We start from the raw sequence: 18439 nt of genomic DNA, 5'->3' as shown, positions 1-18439 counted from the left end.
AGCGGGTGCAATCCTGTGAAATCGTCGTCAGGGTCCCATCCGTCTTCAACCGCTTATCCGGAGTCGGGTCGCAGGGGCAACAGTTCCAGCAGAGAGCTCCAGACTTCCCTTTCCCGAGCAACGTTAGCTACTTCCTCCTGGGGAATCCCGAGGCGTTCCAATGAGATATAATCCCCCCCCATCTGGTCCTTGGTCTGCCAGGGGGTCTCCTTCCAGTGGGATGTGTGCAGCGACGACCTCCCTAGGGAGACGCTCGGGAGGCATCCATACTCAATACCCGAACCACCTAAGCTGGCTCCTTTCCAAGTGAAGGAGCAGCGTCGGTGTTACCACTCAAAAGCCTTGTTTCATGCAGTCATAATTACTAACAGATGCTTACCTGAGGAGACAAACGCATGCAATAACATACAAGTGATGCATGCAGCACAAAGCGATGGGGTTAAATGTCTCATTGAAAAGCAACAGTCACGGTGCGTGCGGTTAACTGATCGGATAATAGTGTCAACCACGTAATCGCAACCTCCCCGGTTTGATTCCAGGTGGAGGCCTGTGCTGCGTGTCCTCCTATGCTCTCAATTTCCTGTCTCTCTACTACACTATCTAAACAAAGCACACAAAAAACCTATATGCTTTGTCATCAAATCCCTTTCTGCAGCTTCTATTACCAAATGATATGTTCAGGCTGATTTATGGGCCAGCAGTGGAGAGCATGGCCGCAGATCTAATTTCAATGTTAACAAATTGATGCACAACGAGGATACACTCCGCATCTAAACAATGAGGCCAGCCTTTGTCAAAAGATGGATGTTTCTGTGCTGGTAAAAGGTGGGCGCAGTGAATTTAGTTGAAGAGGAGTCACTGTGACAAAGGCCCAAGGGAAGCAATATAATACGAGTCATGTTGGTACTATATAGCTGTGTCATGGTTCCTAATGAACTTAAGAGAGACTGGACTGCAGATAAAGACAACAGAGTTGGACGTTTTGTGCAATATCACTGTATGACAACATCCTAAAGACATTTGCTTGTTTATTTGCATTTCTATAACATTTTCCCCTGTTAAGAGACTGGACTGCAGATAAAGACAGAGTCGGACGTTTTGTGCAATATCACTTGCATGACAACATCCTAAAGACATTTGCCTGTTTATTTGCATTTCTATAACATTTTCCCCTGTTATTTAACTGCACTCTTGCTCAGCAGCATCACTTTTATTCAAATTGACATGACGTTTCGGTACAAACGTCCTGTCAAATTTGGAAGAAAAAAAACAACTGAGGATGCTGCTGAGCAGAGCAGAGTGCTCATGAATGTTTGTTCAGGATTGCTTCATTTGTCACTGTCCAACACTCCTGCATCTGAACAAAGTGGATGTGTGAATATTTTCTTTGCAACGCCTGTTATTTACCAACAGTACGATGCATGCATAATCCTCTAGGAGCAAAGGTCAATCAATGTAATCAATGTTTTTTTATTCTGCTGAACAATGAAGGCAGTTCTGGTGCTCTCTCGTGCAGCGGTACTAAAAGTTGGGTCTGGGGAACCCCAGGGGTCCTTGAAGGGGTTCCCGGCGGTCTCCGACTAAATGATTGATAGTTAGGAACTCTTACGGCTCTGTAACTCTGGGAGTGTACAAATGAACCAAATGGACCCTTACAGGTCTGTAACAAGGGTCCATTTGGTTCCATTTGTACACTCCCATAGTTATGGGCGGGGGGTCCGTGGCTTAAGTGGCTTGACTCTGCTTTAACTAAATTGAACAACCAGAACCAGGCTGTGCAGACATTTATGAGCCTGCATCGCTTCCTACAATCAATTGAGCAATGATGTACGTAGTATCGTAGAGAAACACTGGCATGTTCTGTCAGCTGATCCTGAAGGTGCCAAACTCTTCACTGACCCTCCTCTTTCCTCCCATTACAGATCTCGAAGCACCAGAGACTATATGGTGAAAGCAGACTGCTACATACCCCTCCAGCAACACACGGGCGGCTTGATGGAGTCACCGGCATCTACCCCTGTCTAAACTGTGTAGCTTGTAAATACTCTAAGAAAATGAACACATTTAAAAGTGCAGTCAGTCACTAACAAACAAACCACCATCAGACAATTTGTCAATTGTAGTTCTTCCAATGTAGTCTACATGATTTCCTGTAAATGTAATCTCCAGTACTGTATGTAGGCAAAACATCCACACCAGTCCACGCACATTATAGAACACATGAGTGCCATCAGACGCAAGGACATTAAATCTCCTATTGCCAGACACTTTATGGAACCAAATGGACCCGTTAGGGTCCATTTGGTTCCATTTGTACACTCTCAGAGTTACAGACCCATAAGGGTCCATTTGGTTCCTATCCATCATTTAGCTGGGGACCCCCTGGAACCCCCTCAAGTACCCCTGGTACTTGAGGGGAACCCACTTTGAGAACCACTGCTCTAGTGAACTTGCAGTACTTCCGGGGTGTCATACAGTAAAGTGGTTGGTGCTCACCTTGTGGTTGCGTCCGTGCTTGTAGAGCAATGAGATGATGGACTTGATGTGTCCTCTCTGGATGATGTGGAGGGCTTCTGGACTCTCGATTAGGATGCAGTGGAGAACCTCCAGGATGCCTTTTGGGGAGGGGCGGGGGGGGGGGGGGGGCATCATCATCATCAATTAGTCATCAGCCACAAAGGACGTGTGCTACACACACACACCAAAGGACACTCCATGAAGAGGCTGCCCCCATAATGCCTCGAAGGAGGGAACAACGATTGCCTCTGGTCCTTTTAATTGCGAGGTACAAAAGGTTTTATAATGTTAAACATTTATGAGGCGAACAGGGTGTGATCTGTTAAACACCTTTAAATCCTGGTGTTGATTTGCAGAGTGGCTTAAGAACCATGTAAGGAGAGATTGGGGTAACATTTTAATTATCTCCACCAGGAGATGGTGCTTTCAGCCCTGTGTGCGTGCAAGCATATGTCTGTCTGTCCGTCTGCAGCATAAACACGTACTAGACGGCCAATCAGAGTCTTAGTTCTTGTGCACGCTGACAGCAGACAAAAGGACCTACGTCATGTTTTACATTTTTACATTTATTAATCACACAGAAATAGTCCCTCCAGGCTATGTGCCATATCACTATTATTATTAGGGCATGTTTCCTGGTGGAGTGTTTGCTATGTGAAAGTACAATGTACATATACAGTACATCGTTTCTGTCTGGTGGAAACCTCTTATGGCCAAAACTGTTACTTTTCAGGATTCAAATTCAAAAACAGAAATAGTAGCAGATCTACAAGCTCAAAACGCATCCGTTCGTGCCACATTTCGGGCTTGCAGATCTGCTGCTTTTGATACTTGAATGACGCAAACACAAAAGAATATGGAGATAGGAGGTTTCTGCCCGACAGCAACGACATGTTGCAGTACGTACCTGAGGACGACTCCAGTCTCTCCAGCTTGCTGACCAACCAGTCCAGGTTATTGGAGAACTGGGTGCAGTTGTTCCTGTTCCCTCGAATCAACGCCGCTACAGGTCACCGCGGAATGGTGCAGAGAAAGTCAAATATGAATGGAAAACACAAACGTTATCTTGTAGTATGATGTAGTATGTTATAATACCTGTACTGTCTGATAATACGCAAAATAAAATAAATAATAACAATAATAATAATAATTAAAGCTGCAATGCGTACACATTGCAATAATGACACAATGTTACTCAAAAGCGGGCGTCTCAAATGCATGTCTGTGTCCCGCTTCGATGACCTCATTCATATCAATTAAGAAAATGCTCAAGATAGATGGAATGAGGATAGGACACAAGGAGAGAACAAACGCACGTGAGCGCACACACACACACACACAAACACACACACACACACACACACACACACCCACACCCACACCCACACCCACACGTCCTAGCCGAAACCAGCAGGGTCATTGAGCGCAGACATGCAGGGAGAAGAGAAGACTTGCATCCCAAATCCACTTAGTGCCGCTCCGTTAGCAGGTGTGTGCGGAGGAGGAGCCGAGACGTGGTCGGCACGCTAATGGGGGCGGGGCGGGGGTCCGTGAAAACACGAGTTGAAGGACACAGCTGGAGGACAGCGAGGCGCTATAACCACTTGATGCTAGATCCTTATTCTGCGAGGCACATTCTCTGGCTCTACATATAAGCTTGCACGTTGGCCATTTTCGCCAAATAGATTTAGTGTAGACGTTTAACTAAGCATATAGACGGAGGTGGTGGAAAAAGTACTCAAATGTTTTATTAAGTAAAAGTATCAATACTGCAATGTAGAAATACATTATGCAGAATGTCCCATTTCACAAGTGAATGTATAACATGAATAAAAACCGTTTGAAAATAGTAGATCTACAATGTGTCGCATCACACTGCATTGTGAGCTTTTGTTATTATTATGCTATTTTGTGTGTGTGCTCATTCAGCCCAATTTCTATTTAGCTTTTATTGTTGTGATAAATGTTTGTGAGTGTCTATTTAGCTTTTATTGTTAATATTGAGGTTCTTGTGTCTACTTTGCGTTTGTTGTGGTGATTAATGTTTGATGTGAATATTTTGGCTTTCATTGTTGTGATTCCTGTTTCTTGTGGACCCGGGGTGACTTGCAGTCACTAAGGTGACGGCTAATAGGGATCCAAATGAAACAATAAAACTACAAACAGTATAGGAGCAAAACAACATCCACCACAGACAATGATGAGGAGAGCACATCCTGCTCCCTCATTAATTCAAAAACCATCTGGTAGGGTCTGTGTGCGAGTGCATGTGCGCGTGTGTGTGCGTGCATGAGTGTGTGTGCGTGCGTGCGTTTATCCGTTGGGCTGATGCCCTGGAAGAACTTCACACGATTTTGAAATGTCTTTTACATATTAAGCCAATCATCTCCAATCATGTGTGCGTGCATACGGTTTTTAGAACAGCATTCTGGGAAACGGAGTCTTAGCCCAGGCGTTTCGGGCCATATTTTGATGGAATCGTGCACTTTACGATACAAGCATGAAATTTGGCACACAGTTAGAGCATGCCATAAGGAACATTTTTGGCTATAGGGCCATCGCAGATTTGTCCTGTGGTAACCATGGCAACCATTTTCCAAAATGGCCTCCATCTGCTGTTACTTTACCAATAACTCCGGTGCTAGACCACCTAGGATCCTGATTCTGGTGACTAATCCTACATTTTCAAGTATGAGGAATACAGTGGTACTATTTAGAATTGTGCTATGGTAACCATGGCAGCCATCTTTCAAAATGGCCACCACCTGCTGTCATTTTACCAATAACTCAGGTGCTACCAACTAGGATCTTGATTCTGGTGACTAATCCTACATTTTCAAGGATGAGGAATACAGCGGTACTATTTACAACATGCTACTACCTAACTACATATATCTGGCATTCAGTTAATTAAATAATAGTAAACCCATCAAAATATGTAATGGTGTAGTAGGCCTATACAGTACATGTTTTCAAACTGACACGTGAGAGTCAAGAATGCAGTACTTCACTGTTTCTTTTATTAGTAGTAGTATTGCATAATTATTTTCAATGGACTATAAGACACAACAAAGGCAGAGTACTCATGAGTCATAACCTAATGGCATATAGACCAATTATTTGTTTACCAACATTGAGACTGGACGCACAGGTGATTGCAATCAATTCTCAACCTGTTGTTTTGGGGTGCGCTGATTTCAGCACACCCCAACCCCCTCTTGTGTGTTGGCTAGTGAGGCGCGTCCTAGCAAGACCTGATAGAATGGGTTTCATTGCGCGCATACTGGTTCTTATCAGTGTGACGTCGTCTGTTAAGGGGTCTATTCAATAAAGCCAGATAATCTACACAATGTTAGTTGCACAGTCCACCACAGTAGCAAAGGGCAGTACACTGAAGTGCTGCCTTAACACATCTGCATTGTCCACTGCATCCCTTTTTGCAACCACAGCGGAGGAGTTCCCGAAAGGCCAGGCTCGCTTCTGTGTTTTCCAGTGCACTTCCCATCCTCCTGTCAAAATTAGAATCAGCTTTATTGTCAGATCACAGGTTTACAAGTGTAAAGAAGTGGATTAAATTATTTGTATTCACCCGTCTCCTTCCTCTTCCACCCCCATTCACCTGGGGATGGGAGTTCAGGGGCTGCAACCATCGCCTGTCCCCAACAGTGGCCAGCTTGGTAGGCTGCCCTCTTTGTATGTTGAGTCAGTGCAGCTCGTGTTGGGGGGAGTCCATCAATTGTTCTGCCCATCTGGGTGAATAGCTGCTTCCGTGCCCGTTCACTGATGCCTGGCCGCTAGTGCGGTCATAGAGCAATACCACAAATCGCTCCAGAGGCTCCATCCAGTCATGTATTTTCTGTGGGATGGCAGCTAAGGAACTGAAGGCACGTGTGACGTCACCATAGGTTTTCCAGGTCTTCCATGCCATCTTCTTGCCTCTGCCTCCAAAAGATGACACTGTGTCACATCCAGTAAAGGCATGGAACATGGGTAAGGCTAAGCATCGATCTGGGCCTAATGCCCTTGCCATCTCATGAGCTGCTAAGTTACGGAAACTTTTCCCTGTTCCAAAAGCAACCCACAGCTCAGTCAAGTGGAGGCGTTGGGCTGACGTTACTGCCAGGACCAGCACATCCGTGTCTACTGTACGTATTGTCACCTTGCTATACCCTTCCTTCACAGCATCTTCTAGGTGTAATATGACGCGAGTATCAGCCTCCTCATGTACTGTAGTTAGTTAGGTAGTTACTAGCATGTTGTGAATAGTACCCCTGTATTCCTCATCCTTGAGAATGTAAGGTTTAGTCACCAGAATCAAGATCCTAGGTGGTCTAGCACCTGAGTTATTGGTAAAATGACAGCAGGTGGTGGCCATTTTGAAAGATGGCTGCCATGGTTACCACAGCACAATTCTAAATAGTACCACTGTATTCCTCATACTTGAGAATGTAGGATTAGTCACCAGAATCAACATCCTAGGTGGTCTAGCACCGGAGTTATTGGTAAAATAACAGCAGATGGAGGCCATTTTGGAAAATGGCTGCCATGGTTACCACAGGACAAATCTGCGATGGCCCTATAGCCAAAAATGTTCCTTATGGCATGCTCTAACTGTGTGCCAAATTTCATGCTTGTATCGTAAAGTGCACGATTCTGGCCCGAAACGCCTGGGCTACTGAGCTATTTGTAAAAAGGCTGTTTAAATGATGAGTCAGCTATATTTTCACTGCTCTCTTTCTCTCTGCTACTACACAGAGCTCACCGTTGCTTTATCCATGAACTGCAGCAACTCAAGCCTGATTTATACTTTGTTTCACACCTGCGTCGTGCACCGAAAATAGCCTCACAACGCGTGGCATCACTATGCGTTGTGAGCTTGTAGATCGGCTATTTTCAGTGTGAAACACCTTAATTTTTTTTTATTTTTTTTTACCTTTATTTACCCAGGGTACAGTAGGTATGCTGAATACAACTGCTCCTTTTCAGTAACGCCCTACACAATCACACAGACACACTCACACTAAAACCTGGGAGCTGACCAGAATACAACCACAGTCTTATACTGTTGCCCACAAAGCAGCTCCACTGGAGTATATGCAGTTCAGTGCCTTGCTCAAAGGCACTTCATGTTGGGGGCAGGGGTGATGTTTCCCTCAGCTGTATAAAGACAGAATAGGGATGAGATGCGGATCGTACCCAGTAGCTCATACAGCAGGTTGAGGATGTCCTTCCAGGCGGCGCCCGCCTCCGAGCCGGCACACTCCCCGAAGTGGGCCGCGCTGTTGTACACGCTCAGGCGGTCGATGCAGTTGGACACCAGAGTTAACATGCCCTGTGGAACACAACAGTACAATGATGATTATTTCTTGAGCGTGACCCGCGGGTCGAATTATGTGTGAGTTTGGGAAGAAACACACGTTTTTCCTCCCTGTCAACCCGGCTGTGAGGCTTCCTTTTTCCCCGTCGGAAGGAGGAATGTACAGAAAAACAACAGCGAGCGCATGTCTTCCCTTGGACCAGCGTTGCCAGATATTGTGAGAGAAACAATCAACCAGGTCTATGAAAGAAGTGTGTGCCCAAAGTAGCTTATAATAAGCAGACCTGGCAACACTGTTTTGGCAACACTGCCTTGGACACGGGACAGTGAGAATCGGGATACAGCTTTTAATTTCGGTACACTCTATCTAACGTCAATTTCGGTACATTTTCAGTACGTATCAAGTATCGTGACACCCTTAATATATATATATATATATATATATATACACATATACATATACACACATACATTTTTTATTGTGACTTTTATTGTGAATAGCCGATCTACAAGCCTAAAACGGATCATAAATCATGGTGCGATGCAATTGAGCGACAACTTAAGACCTTATTTACCAAAGAAAAATGTACAATAAGTTGAAATAATATGGAGATACAAGGTTTCCACCCGACAGCGACGATATGCTGTGAGAAAGAAACGTGTATGTATTTGTAAAATATGAGTCAATAAAGTCAACCATCTTCAGTGCAACATGACGGGTCTCTCCCAGAAACCCCACTGGTGGCGGAGTCGAGGGTGATTTATATTGCAGAGAAATATCTATAGTGATCAGGTATGCTAAAAGGAGGGCACAGAACAGGAAGGTGAAATTGCAGATGATTTATGCTAGCAGGAAAAGTCCTTAGTCAGTTGTCAACCATGACAAATTGACCTTCGAAATGGTAATGAGGGGCCGAGATGGAAAAGCACTATTTTGGGGTACGTTTTCCATATAATGAGATCTGAAAGCAGGCTGACAGATGAATTATTGAAATATTAAACCTGACCTGATGTGCAAGAGATGGAAAAGCTAGCCAGTGGTGGAAAAGGTACTAAAATGTTTTACTTAAGTAAAAGTATCAATACTGCAATGTACACATACTCTGTATACAACAAGTAAAAGTCAGGAATTAAAAATGTACTTGAGTAAAAGTACAAAAGTATGGGTATCAATACCTCAAAGTTTTACTTAAATACAGTACTAATGTAAAGTAAATGTACTTAGTTACTTTAGCATAGGGTGGGCCAGTGTCAATTATGTAAAACATGTACATATTCTATTTACATGTATTTATGTGAATCTAATCGCTGCTTGAGGACCTTATTAGGGGGATAATGATGTTTGTTTGAGTCAAGGGGAGCCTGGTGTTTAGAGGCAGACGTCAGAGGCACCCGGAGAGGTGGTTGACATTTTAGAAGTGATGAGAGTAATTTAGCATTGAGAGGCTCGAGCCCGATTCATGCTTCGCTGCGCCGACGGTGTCTCGCGCCCGAAGAATAGCCGACCTACAAGCCCACAACGCGCCGCATCCGCATAAATTAGGCGCTGAATCCCCAAAACTGCTGACGCCTTGGATGCGTTATTGAAACGCAGTGCAAAGAACTTCTGATCTGGCATTTACACCGTACCTTGGCAACGTTAGCCCTGAATCTGCCCCACGCACATACTTATGGACACTTACTAAAATTACCTCTCTGTTGCAGTTTGGAACCCCTGACTCCAGGGCTTCTATTATCTTACAGCCCTGGACAGCAGCTCTGAGGTCAGGTGTTATTACATTACACGGACCACGTCGCTTCCACATTTTTTTTACTTGAGAAAAAGTACTGATGGGTACAATGTAGAAATAATGTGTCCTGTATTCAATTTTGTTTACTTAAAGGGATGGCATTCCTAAGGCAATAATGTGATGACCAGCGGAGTAGAAGACTCGATGGAGACTCTTTGAGTCTCCTACCGGAAACTCCGCCGTTCATTTGATTATTGGCTTAGGAATGCGACAAAAACAAAAACAAAATTGGGGGTGAAGTATCCCTTTAAGTAAAACTACATAAGTATTGACATCACAAAATACATAAAAGTAAGTAAAAGTATGCATGCTTTTTTTAATTTATTTTTATTTCAAAATGTATCAAAATCTTTTCAAAATGTTTTCTAATAGCTAAAGTAAGTAACAGGGCTTGAGTGGTTAATGTAATATTAATCTAAATCTTCAAAGTAACTTGTTACTAAAGCTTTCAAATAATTGTAGTCGGGTAAAAAGTGCAGTATTTGCCTTGAGGAGTAGAAATACCTCAAACTTAAAGTGACACTATGTAACTTTTCTTTAATGAATAAAATGTAATTTTGTGTCATTTTAGACCTTAGCGTTGGCTATTCAAAAATAGCAGATATACAGATATACAAGTACGAGCTCGTACCTCTGCTATTTTTGAACATTTTTGAAAAATCTTGAAATTGTTTGAAAAACCTTGAATGATTTTGAATGACGAAAAAGTTTGAGAAGGCTTTTGTAGAATCGGCCTCAGGTCAAGTACAATACCGTAATTTTCGCACTATAAGCCGCACCTGAATATAAGCCGCAGCAGCTAAATTGAATGATTTGTACATATATAAGCCGCACTGGACTATAAGCCGCGGGTGTAAAATCCCTAGATTTAGGAGGTCCCCTAGTGGCCGTTAGCTATAAAAATCCATAGATAAGCCGCACCGTTATATAAGCCGCAGGGTCGAAAAATGGGAAAAAAGTCGCGGCTTATAGTCCGAAATTTACGGTACTTGAGTAAATGCACTTAGTTTACTTTCCACCATTGGGAGAGAAAAAAAACTCACTTCTTGTTTGAAGAGGTTCTGACGGTTTTTGAGCGAACGCAGCTTGATCTGCTTCTCCTCGTGCTCCAGCTCGGCGTCCGGGAGCCTGAAGTAGGTGATGAGGTCATTGAGGGTCTGCAGAACCTCCTCGATAGGCAGCACCAAGAACGCTCTGTTCTTCACCCCGAGAGAGTCCAGGTCCCTGGAGGACAGAGAGAGAGAGAGAGAGAGAGACACAAGCCTGGCACAATTAGTAGGCTACATAATCGCCTAATCGCAATTATTTGAGATAATTGCAAAAATGTTTTGGCATAATCGTCATAATCGTTTCCACGTTGAACAATGGAATGGACATTTTCAAAAATAGTGATCTACACGCTCCAAATGCGTCGCATTGCGACACGTTTTGAGCTTGATCCAAAGAAAGATTTGGTGAAATCATGAATATGATGCTTTATAATATTAACCCAATCTTGATTAATTGTGAGGATTTGGAATAGATACCGGTAGTTGTGGTGGTTGTCATAGTTAACTAAAACTAATGAGATAAACTAGCAGCTAGTTAAACTTTTTAGTTAACTGAAATAAACATAAAATGAGGCTTTACAAAAAGAAAAAAAACGATAAACTAACACAGACTGTTTTGTGTGTCTACAAAACTAACTAAAACAAACTATTTTATGGATGGAAGTATTGACTAAAATCTGTTTTAGTCAATACTTCATCCATAAAATATTTTGAATGGATATGAAATCTGATCAACCAATACTTGTAGTTGTGCCCGTTTTAAGCCCTGTTGTCAAAAAAAAAGAAAAAAAAAGAAAGAAAATATTTTAGATTTTTTTCAGAGACTTGACTTTCAAAAACGAAAAACTAAACTAGCAAACCCACTTTAAAAACAAATTAAAACTGCAAACTGCAAAAATGCACGCACACAGACACAAAGGGAAAGAGAAAGAGATAAAGCATGCGGCAGGGCAATCTGGCGGTTGTGTGTGAAAGCTTTTTATCAGCTAAAGGTCAAACGCTGGATCTGAAAGCAGCCAGAGCGTGTCTGCTCACATTTATGTGACACTGAGTTGCTCTTTACAAGATCCTCCAGAAGAAATAAATTCAACCAAGACAACCCGACTAAAGTGGACTTTGAGAGGCAGAGGAACAATGATAAAAAAACATTGAGCAAATATTTAATGCAGTTGGAGGGGCAGAGATCCACACCAGTTAAGATTTAAGCTACGTTACTAAGTGACGTGCCGGTGTCGAGCGTCGCATCACATCACGCACGTGAACACATAGACATGAAAGGGGGCTTGAGCCCCTGCCCTTTTACTCGTCGGTAAAAGTGACCTCTCCAGACAAAAGGAAAAAAAAGAAATGTCAACTGCCCCTAGCGGTCTAGCGGTAAGGCTGACGAAAATGGATGTATTGGATACAGCTCAAAGTGAACTTTCCTCAGGTATCTAGTTTGTCGCCGTACGACCTTCCTAGCCCGTGTTATTAAAGAAAAACGGGCGACAATGGCCAAAACTCAATCGAAAATCGGCGATCGGAAACTGACGAAAGTGGCCGTTTTGGCCATTATCTCTGGAACAGAAGGTCCAATCTCCGCAATTCAAAGCTTGTTGGGTGCGTGACTTTGAGGACATTAAGCACGCAATGATACCTTTTCGGATTTTGGGCGTTTTCGGGCCTAAAAGTATGGTAATTGTTTGTAAAGGAAAATCCAATAGGTGCTCTTTTGAAATTCCAGCCCCTGCCTCTCCAAATCCCTCTGCACGTCCCTGCATCAAATTGTAGATCAGCTATTTTCAGCGGCACGCGCTGCGGCACGCATCTAAGTATAAATCACCCTTTATTCCTCCTTGCATCAATTGTCAATCAAGGGTTCTACGAAAGCCCAATCCAAACAACCCAAGAGCCTTAATGTTTCTCCCCCCCCCCCCTCTGGTTCCTGCTCTGGGGGTCTCCATCCACCAATCACACACACACACACACACTTATGCTGCATTCACACTGGAAGCTACAAAATTAACAAAACTACAAAGCATTCATAACATACGTCAAATCGAGTGTGTGTCACAGTGGTGGAAAAAATACTCAAACGTTTTCCTTAAGTAAAAGTATCAATACTGCAATGTAGAAGTACTCTGTTACAAGTAAAAGTCCCGAATTAAAAAATGACTTGAGTAAAAGTACAAAAGTATTGGTATCAAAATGTACTTAAAGTACCAAAAGTAAAAGTACTAAAATGTTTAAAAATAGCAGATCTACAAGCTCACAACGCGTTTTCAAATAGCCTAAGTATAAAAAAGGGGTAAAGTGGTTAATGTATGTTTTATAATGTAATAATTTATACCTGCAAAGTAACTAAAGTTTTCAAATAATTGTAGTGGAGTAAAAGTACAATATTTGCCTCTGAGATGTAGTGGAGTAGAAGTAAAAGTACAGAAAATTGGAAATACTCCAGTAAAGTAAAAAAAATCCTCAAAAGTGTACTTAAGTACAGTACTTAAAGTAAATGCACTTAGTTACTTTACACCACTGGCAGTACATTTGTATCCTCCATCACGAGCAGGAATTGTGTGGAGAGAGAAGGTGAATGAAATGGTTAAAGAGAGACAGACACTTAAACCCCTGTTCACACTTACTGGGAATGCTGCCAATGTACTGGTATATTTAATTCTGGCTCAACAGGAACTGTTATGCACATCCATATAAGCACTGGTGCAGGACAAACAATTAACAGTGAAAAATACAATAAAATGAGTCCGCACAACAGCTGCTGCTGCTCCAAAAAAATGTAATGTGAAGCAGCAGCTGCTGTGCGGACTCATGTTTAATTCTGGCGTCATGTGTGAACATGTTGAATGGCGTCATTCAGTGATGTAATATAACGTCACGCTATACCCACAAGAATGTCTGCATTATCATCAGCACGTAAGTGTGAACACCGATTTCTAGACCATTGGTTCTCAAAGTGGGGTCCGGGGACCCCTAGGGGTACTTGAGGGGGTTCCAGGGGGTCCCCAGCTAAATGATGGACAGGAACCAAATGGACCCTTATGGTTCTGTAACTCTGAGAGTGTACAAATGGAACCAAATGGACCCTAACGGGTCCATTTGGTTCCATTTGTACACTCTCAGAGTTATATTGACATTGATTTTACAATATGAATTGGGGTCCCAGAGGTATACATGCCAATAAATGGGGGTCCGTAGCCTAATGCATGTTAAATTGGGGGTCCTTGAAATTAAAATGGTTGAGAATCACTGCTAGAGCCATAAAAACCTTCTCTTATTGGGCTTTTCTTTTTTTTTTGGCCCTGGCTTTTCTTTTCAAATGGGGGTCCGTGGGGTAATAAGCGTCAATTTGGGGGTCCTTGACATGAAAAAGTTTGAGAACCACTGTTCTAGACAACCGCTGCTCTGACTGAGATATGCTGGACACACACACACAGAGACACACAGAGACACACGCACACACACACACACACACACACACACACACTCACACTCACACTCACGCACACAGACACAGATTCTGTGCATTTATAGATAGAGGGAGGAATACATCTCTCTCGTTGACGGCTCCCCCGCCGATGTTCTTAATCATTAACTTTTCACAATTCTCCTCCCACTCGTATTCACAGAGGCAATGAAACAGCAGTAAATAGACTGAGATTATGAGCTAGAATATGGACCCGAGGAGAGGTTACGACGATGACAACACAATACTTAGTCGTCTGCGTTGCCCCCTCAACGTTCATCCAGGCTGAAACGCTGCTTCCACTGGCTGGATAAAAATAGCTGGCTGTCCTGACATGAACGGGGGTGACAGGGGGGCACGTGTGCATAATATTCATATAATCAGGGGGGGGGGGGGGGGCGGGGTGGGCTTGAGGCTGAACCGGCACCGCCGTGACACGAGAACAGTGAGGAGTTGGATGACTGCAAACGTGAAGACTGAGGACCATAGGAGCATCAACAAATCTGCGCTGCGATTTTCGACTCGTGCTCCTATCGATTTTTTGGAAAATATACATTTTCCAAAAAATGTTTTAATGGCTTGTTCAAAAACGTTAAAAAGGTTTTCCATAATAGCCAGTTCCAATGTAAAAAATTATAAAATGTTTTCCAAATGGGAGAGGGAACGGTGTGTGTGTCTGTCTGTGCTGCGCTAGTGCACGTCCGGTCAGGTCGTGTGCGCGCTGACTAGTTTTGTTTACTTCCTGCTTATGCATGCTTGAAAGCCCGCTTGGAAATGGCAGCTTCAAACAGGAGTGCGGTGCGGGACGATTTTGTCAAGATTGACAATAAAGCAGTGCAATGCAATTCTCTGACCTGAATACACCGTGCCCTGTCGCCAAAGAATGACAGCGCAACGAGAGAGAACGTATGCTAAGGTAACCGGAACGCTCGCCCCAAAACACACTCGCCCACATTGTTTTCCGCAGATCACTCGCCATATGCAACCAATGTTTTAACAACTTTCAACCTGGCGTCCCTATTCTGGATGAAAATATTCAAAAGTAAAAATATTTGACACGCAGTCATGTATACCAGCTTGCTTTTCTTTTTTCTCCGTGAATACACATGGATGACTAGTAGGTCAGTCTCTTCTTAGACCAGCGTGCTTTGCAAGCTGGTAAAAATTGCTGATCCACAAGCAACGGTGGTGACCTTTTAGATCAGCTTTTCTTTTTTTACATTTTCTATTTCCCTTCACCATGAAACCTCGCCCTTGTGATGACCGGCGGGCAGAAAAGATCACCGATTTGACAGCCAAGATGATAGCCGAAGACGCCCATTAGCGCTGTCAAGGGGAAAAGCTTCCGTGACCTGATGGCATTCCTCAGACCAGAATACACCGTGCGCTGTCGGCAAACAATGACAGCGCCACGAGAGAGAACGTATGCTAAGGTAACCGTAACGCTCGCCCCCAAAACACACTCGCCCACATTGTTTTCCGCAGACCACCCGCAGACCACTCACTCACTCCGTGACCTGATGGCATTTCTCGGACCAGAATACACCGTCTTGGACCAGATCCACAAGCAACGGTGGTGGACTTTTAGATCAGCTTTTCTTTCAGCTCAGATCAGCTCATAGCGCGGCACCGAGTGCCGCGCTATGAGCTTGTAGATCTGCTATTTTTGAAAAATCGTGAAAATGTGTGCAAATCTTTGAATATATATATATCTTAAGCGAACATTTTTAACTCAAATCTTTGCTTCTGGGGGGTTCCTGAAACAAAATATTTTGATGGGGTCCGCGGCCAAATACATATCATTTTGGGGGTCCTTGACATGAAAAAGATTGAGCACCACTGATATAGAAACATACGTTTTTCAGAATACTGTTGAGATTTAGGAGACATGTAGAATCGGCTTCAGGTCTCAATGGGTTAATATGGTGGGCTAGGATTCTACCGGGATCAGCAGGGGCTTTCTCTGCAGACCGTGTGGGCAGCTGGAGAGTGTGCAGAGAGCCTGCTGATGTCTAACGCTTGCGTGCACTATGTATGGAAACATGCTGTAGGTTATTTTTGGAATCTGCACAACATTATTGTAATGACCGACGGCACGCAGGCAAGTTCTTCTCTATACAAACACCTTGGTTTGTGTCAGTAAGACACAACAAAAACTACAAGTCACTCACATCTCAGCCACAGAGGGGAGGGGGGGGCACTCCCTTCGACCACCGCAAGCCCTCACGCCGTCTCCCCATATCAAATAAATCATTAAACTAGAAAAAGTGCTTGGGATGTGAAGAGATGTTCAGAATTCACCAATGAGGATGGAATATGAAAAATCGGACAGAACCTTCTTGATCAGTTGACTATAGAGATAATGTGAACCGATTTGCACGTTGTTTGGACAAAACTTCTAGGAGTAATACAAATCTTTTTTTTTTTTGCAGATCTACAAGCTCACAACGTGTCGTGATGTTATACCTAGGCTATTTTCAAATAGCCAAGGTATAAAATAGGGCTGAAGTGGTTAATGTATGTTTTATGATATAATTAATTATATCTGCAAAGTAACTACTAAAGTTTTCAAATAATTGCAGTGGAGTAAAAGTACAATATTTGCCTCTGAGATGTAGTGAAGTAGAAGTAAAAGTACTGAAAATTGGAAATACTCCAGTAAATTCAAAATTGTACTTAAGTACAGTACTTGAGTAAATGTACGTTGTCACTTTACACCACTGATGAACAGTGTGTTCGCCCGGCGCGTACCTGATGAATCTGCTGAAGAGGCGTGTGGTGTTGCGGATGATGCGGGCCGCACGGGACTCCTCGTGCTGACAGCGCTGCAGGGTCAGCCCGTCGTCCATGTGACCTTCTGAGTGCAGACAGGCCTGGACGGAGACGGACAGGGGACAGAGAGAGGACAAGATGAGGGGGGACAGGGGACAGAGAGAGAGGACAAGATGAGGGGGGACAGGACACAGAGAGAGAGGACAAGATGAGGGGGGACAGGACACAGAGAGAGAGGACAAGATGAGGGGGGACAGGACACAGAGAGAGAGGACAAGATGAGGGGGACAGAGAGAGAGGACAAGATGAGGGGGACAGGGGACAGAGAGAGAGGACAAGATGAGGGGGACAGGGGACAGAGAGAGAGGACAAGATGAGGGGGGACAGGGGACAGAGAGAGAGGACAAGATGAGGGGGGACAGGACACAGAGAGAGAGGACAAGATGAGGGGGACAGGACACAGAGAGAGAGGACAAGATGAGGGGGACAGGGGACAGAGAGAGAGGACAAGATGAGGGGGGACAGCGGACAGAGAGGACAAGATGTGGAACCCTCTCAAGGACCGTTGGGGGTCCCCACTTTGAGAACCACTGTATTAATGTGATGTGTGGCAGTGTCGCACAGCGAAAATAGCCGATCTACAAGATGGCAGTGTGATATCGGTAGGCCTAATGACGTGCAACCAAGTTTTAATTGGGCACTCGTACTCTGAGAGCAGAGTAATAATAACAAACTTTATTCCTACAGCACTTTCCTAAAAAGGTTACAAAGTGTTTTACAAAAAAACGATAAACATTACAGCAGCATAACAATAAAGAGATAAAAAAATAGTAAATGTAAAAACTCCAGACATAAAATGACCATCAAATAACAGAAGACACAAAAGGGCATAAAATGTGATAAGCACAGATGAAGCAGCCACTAAATAAACAGGATGAAAAGGCCTGGGCATAAAAGTAGGTCTTCTGAAGTGAGTAGAAGGAAGACGCTGACTTTGCAAGCCTCAGATCCTCAGTGTGTGTGTGTGTGTGTGTGTGTGTGTGTGTGTGTGTGTGTGTGTGTGTGTGTGTGTGTGTGTGTGTGTGTGTGTGTGTGTGTGTGTGTGTGTGTGTGTGTGTGTGTGTGGTACAGTACAGACATGCTTATAGACAGGCAAATGCGGAGAGAGAGGTGATGGCGTGATGGGCTGCCACTTAGTGACACTATAATTGCTTAGGGAGCAATTATAGAAGTGTTTCCAAAACAATGATTTTGGGTTATATGGGTGAATAAATATATATTTTTTCCATTCCTAAAATGTTTTCCTGCTAAATAGATTTTCAGAAAAAAAACTAAAGAATTATGAATCATTCATAACCTGTTTTTCTTTTTAAGTTTGGTTCCCGGTTTGAATCAAATTCCATTTAGTTTTAGTCATATTTTAATCATCTGAAATGTTAGTCCAGTTTTAGTCGACTAAATATCATAAGATTATAGTCGACTAAATCTACAGTTGATTTAGTCGACTAAAATGTGTTTTGGCGGTGCCTTGATG

General features: G+C 43.4%; 1 protein-coding gene across 1 annotated transcript in view; it reads right to left on the bottom strand.

Annotated features, from left to right (window-relative positions):
• The window catches only part of LOC311036625 (ryanodine receptor 3), a gene marked incomplete at its 5' end in the record, with an annotated part of 257158 nt that overhangs the window by 149136 nt on the left and 89583 nt on the right, over nucleotides 1–18439 (bottom strand). The window contains 5 exons of the mRNA XM_084045450.1: nucleotides 2497–2615; nucleotides 3425–3520; nucleotides 7714–7849; nucleotides 10668–10848; nucleotides 16885–17006. Coding sequence (XP_083901576.1) covers nucleotides 2497–2615; nucleotides 3425–3520; nucleotides 7714–7849; nucleotides 10668–10848; nucleotides 16885–17006 — 654 coding nt within the window. The remainder of the gene's footprint in view (nucleotides 1–2496; nucleotides 2616–3424; nucleotides 3521–7713; nucleotides 7850–10667; nucleotides 10849–16884; nucleotides 17007–18439) is intronic.

Source organism: Gymnoscopelus microlampas, assembly GCF_963454915.1.
Source record: "Gymnoscopelus microlampas genome assembly, chromosome: 20".
Taxonomy (NCBI): domain Eukaryota; kingdom Metazoa; phylum Chordata; class Actinopteri; order Myctophiformes; family Myctophidae; genus Gymnoscopelus; species Gymnoscopelus microlampas.
Note: the sequence above shows the minus strand (reverse complement) of the source record. Positions and strands in the feature narration are given on the sequence as shown.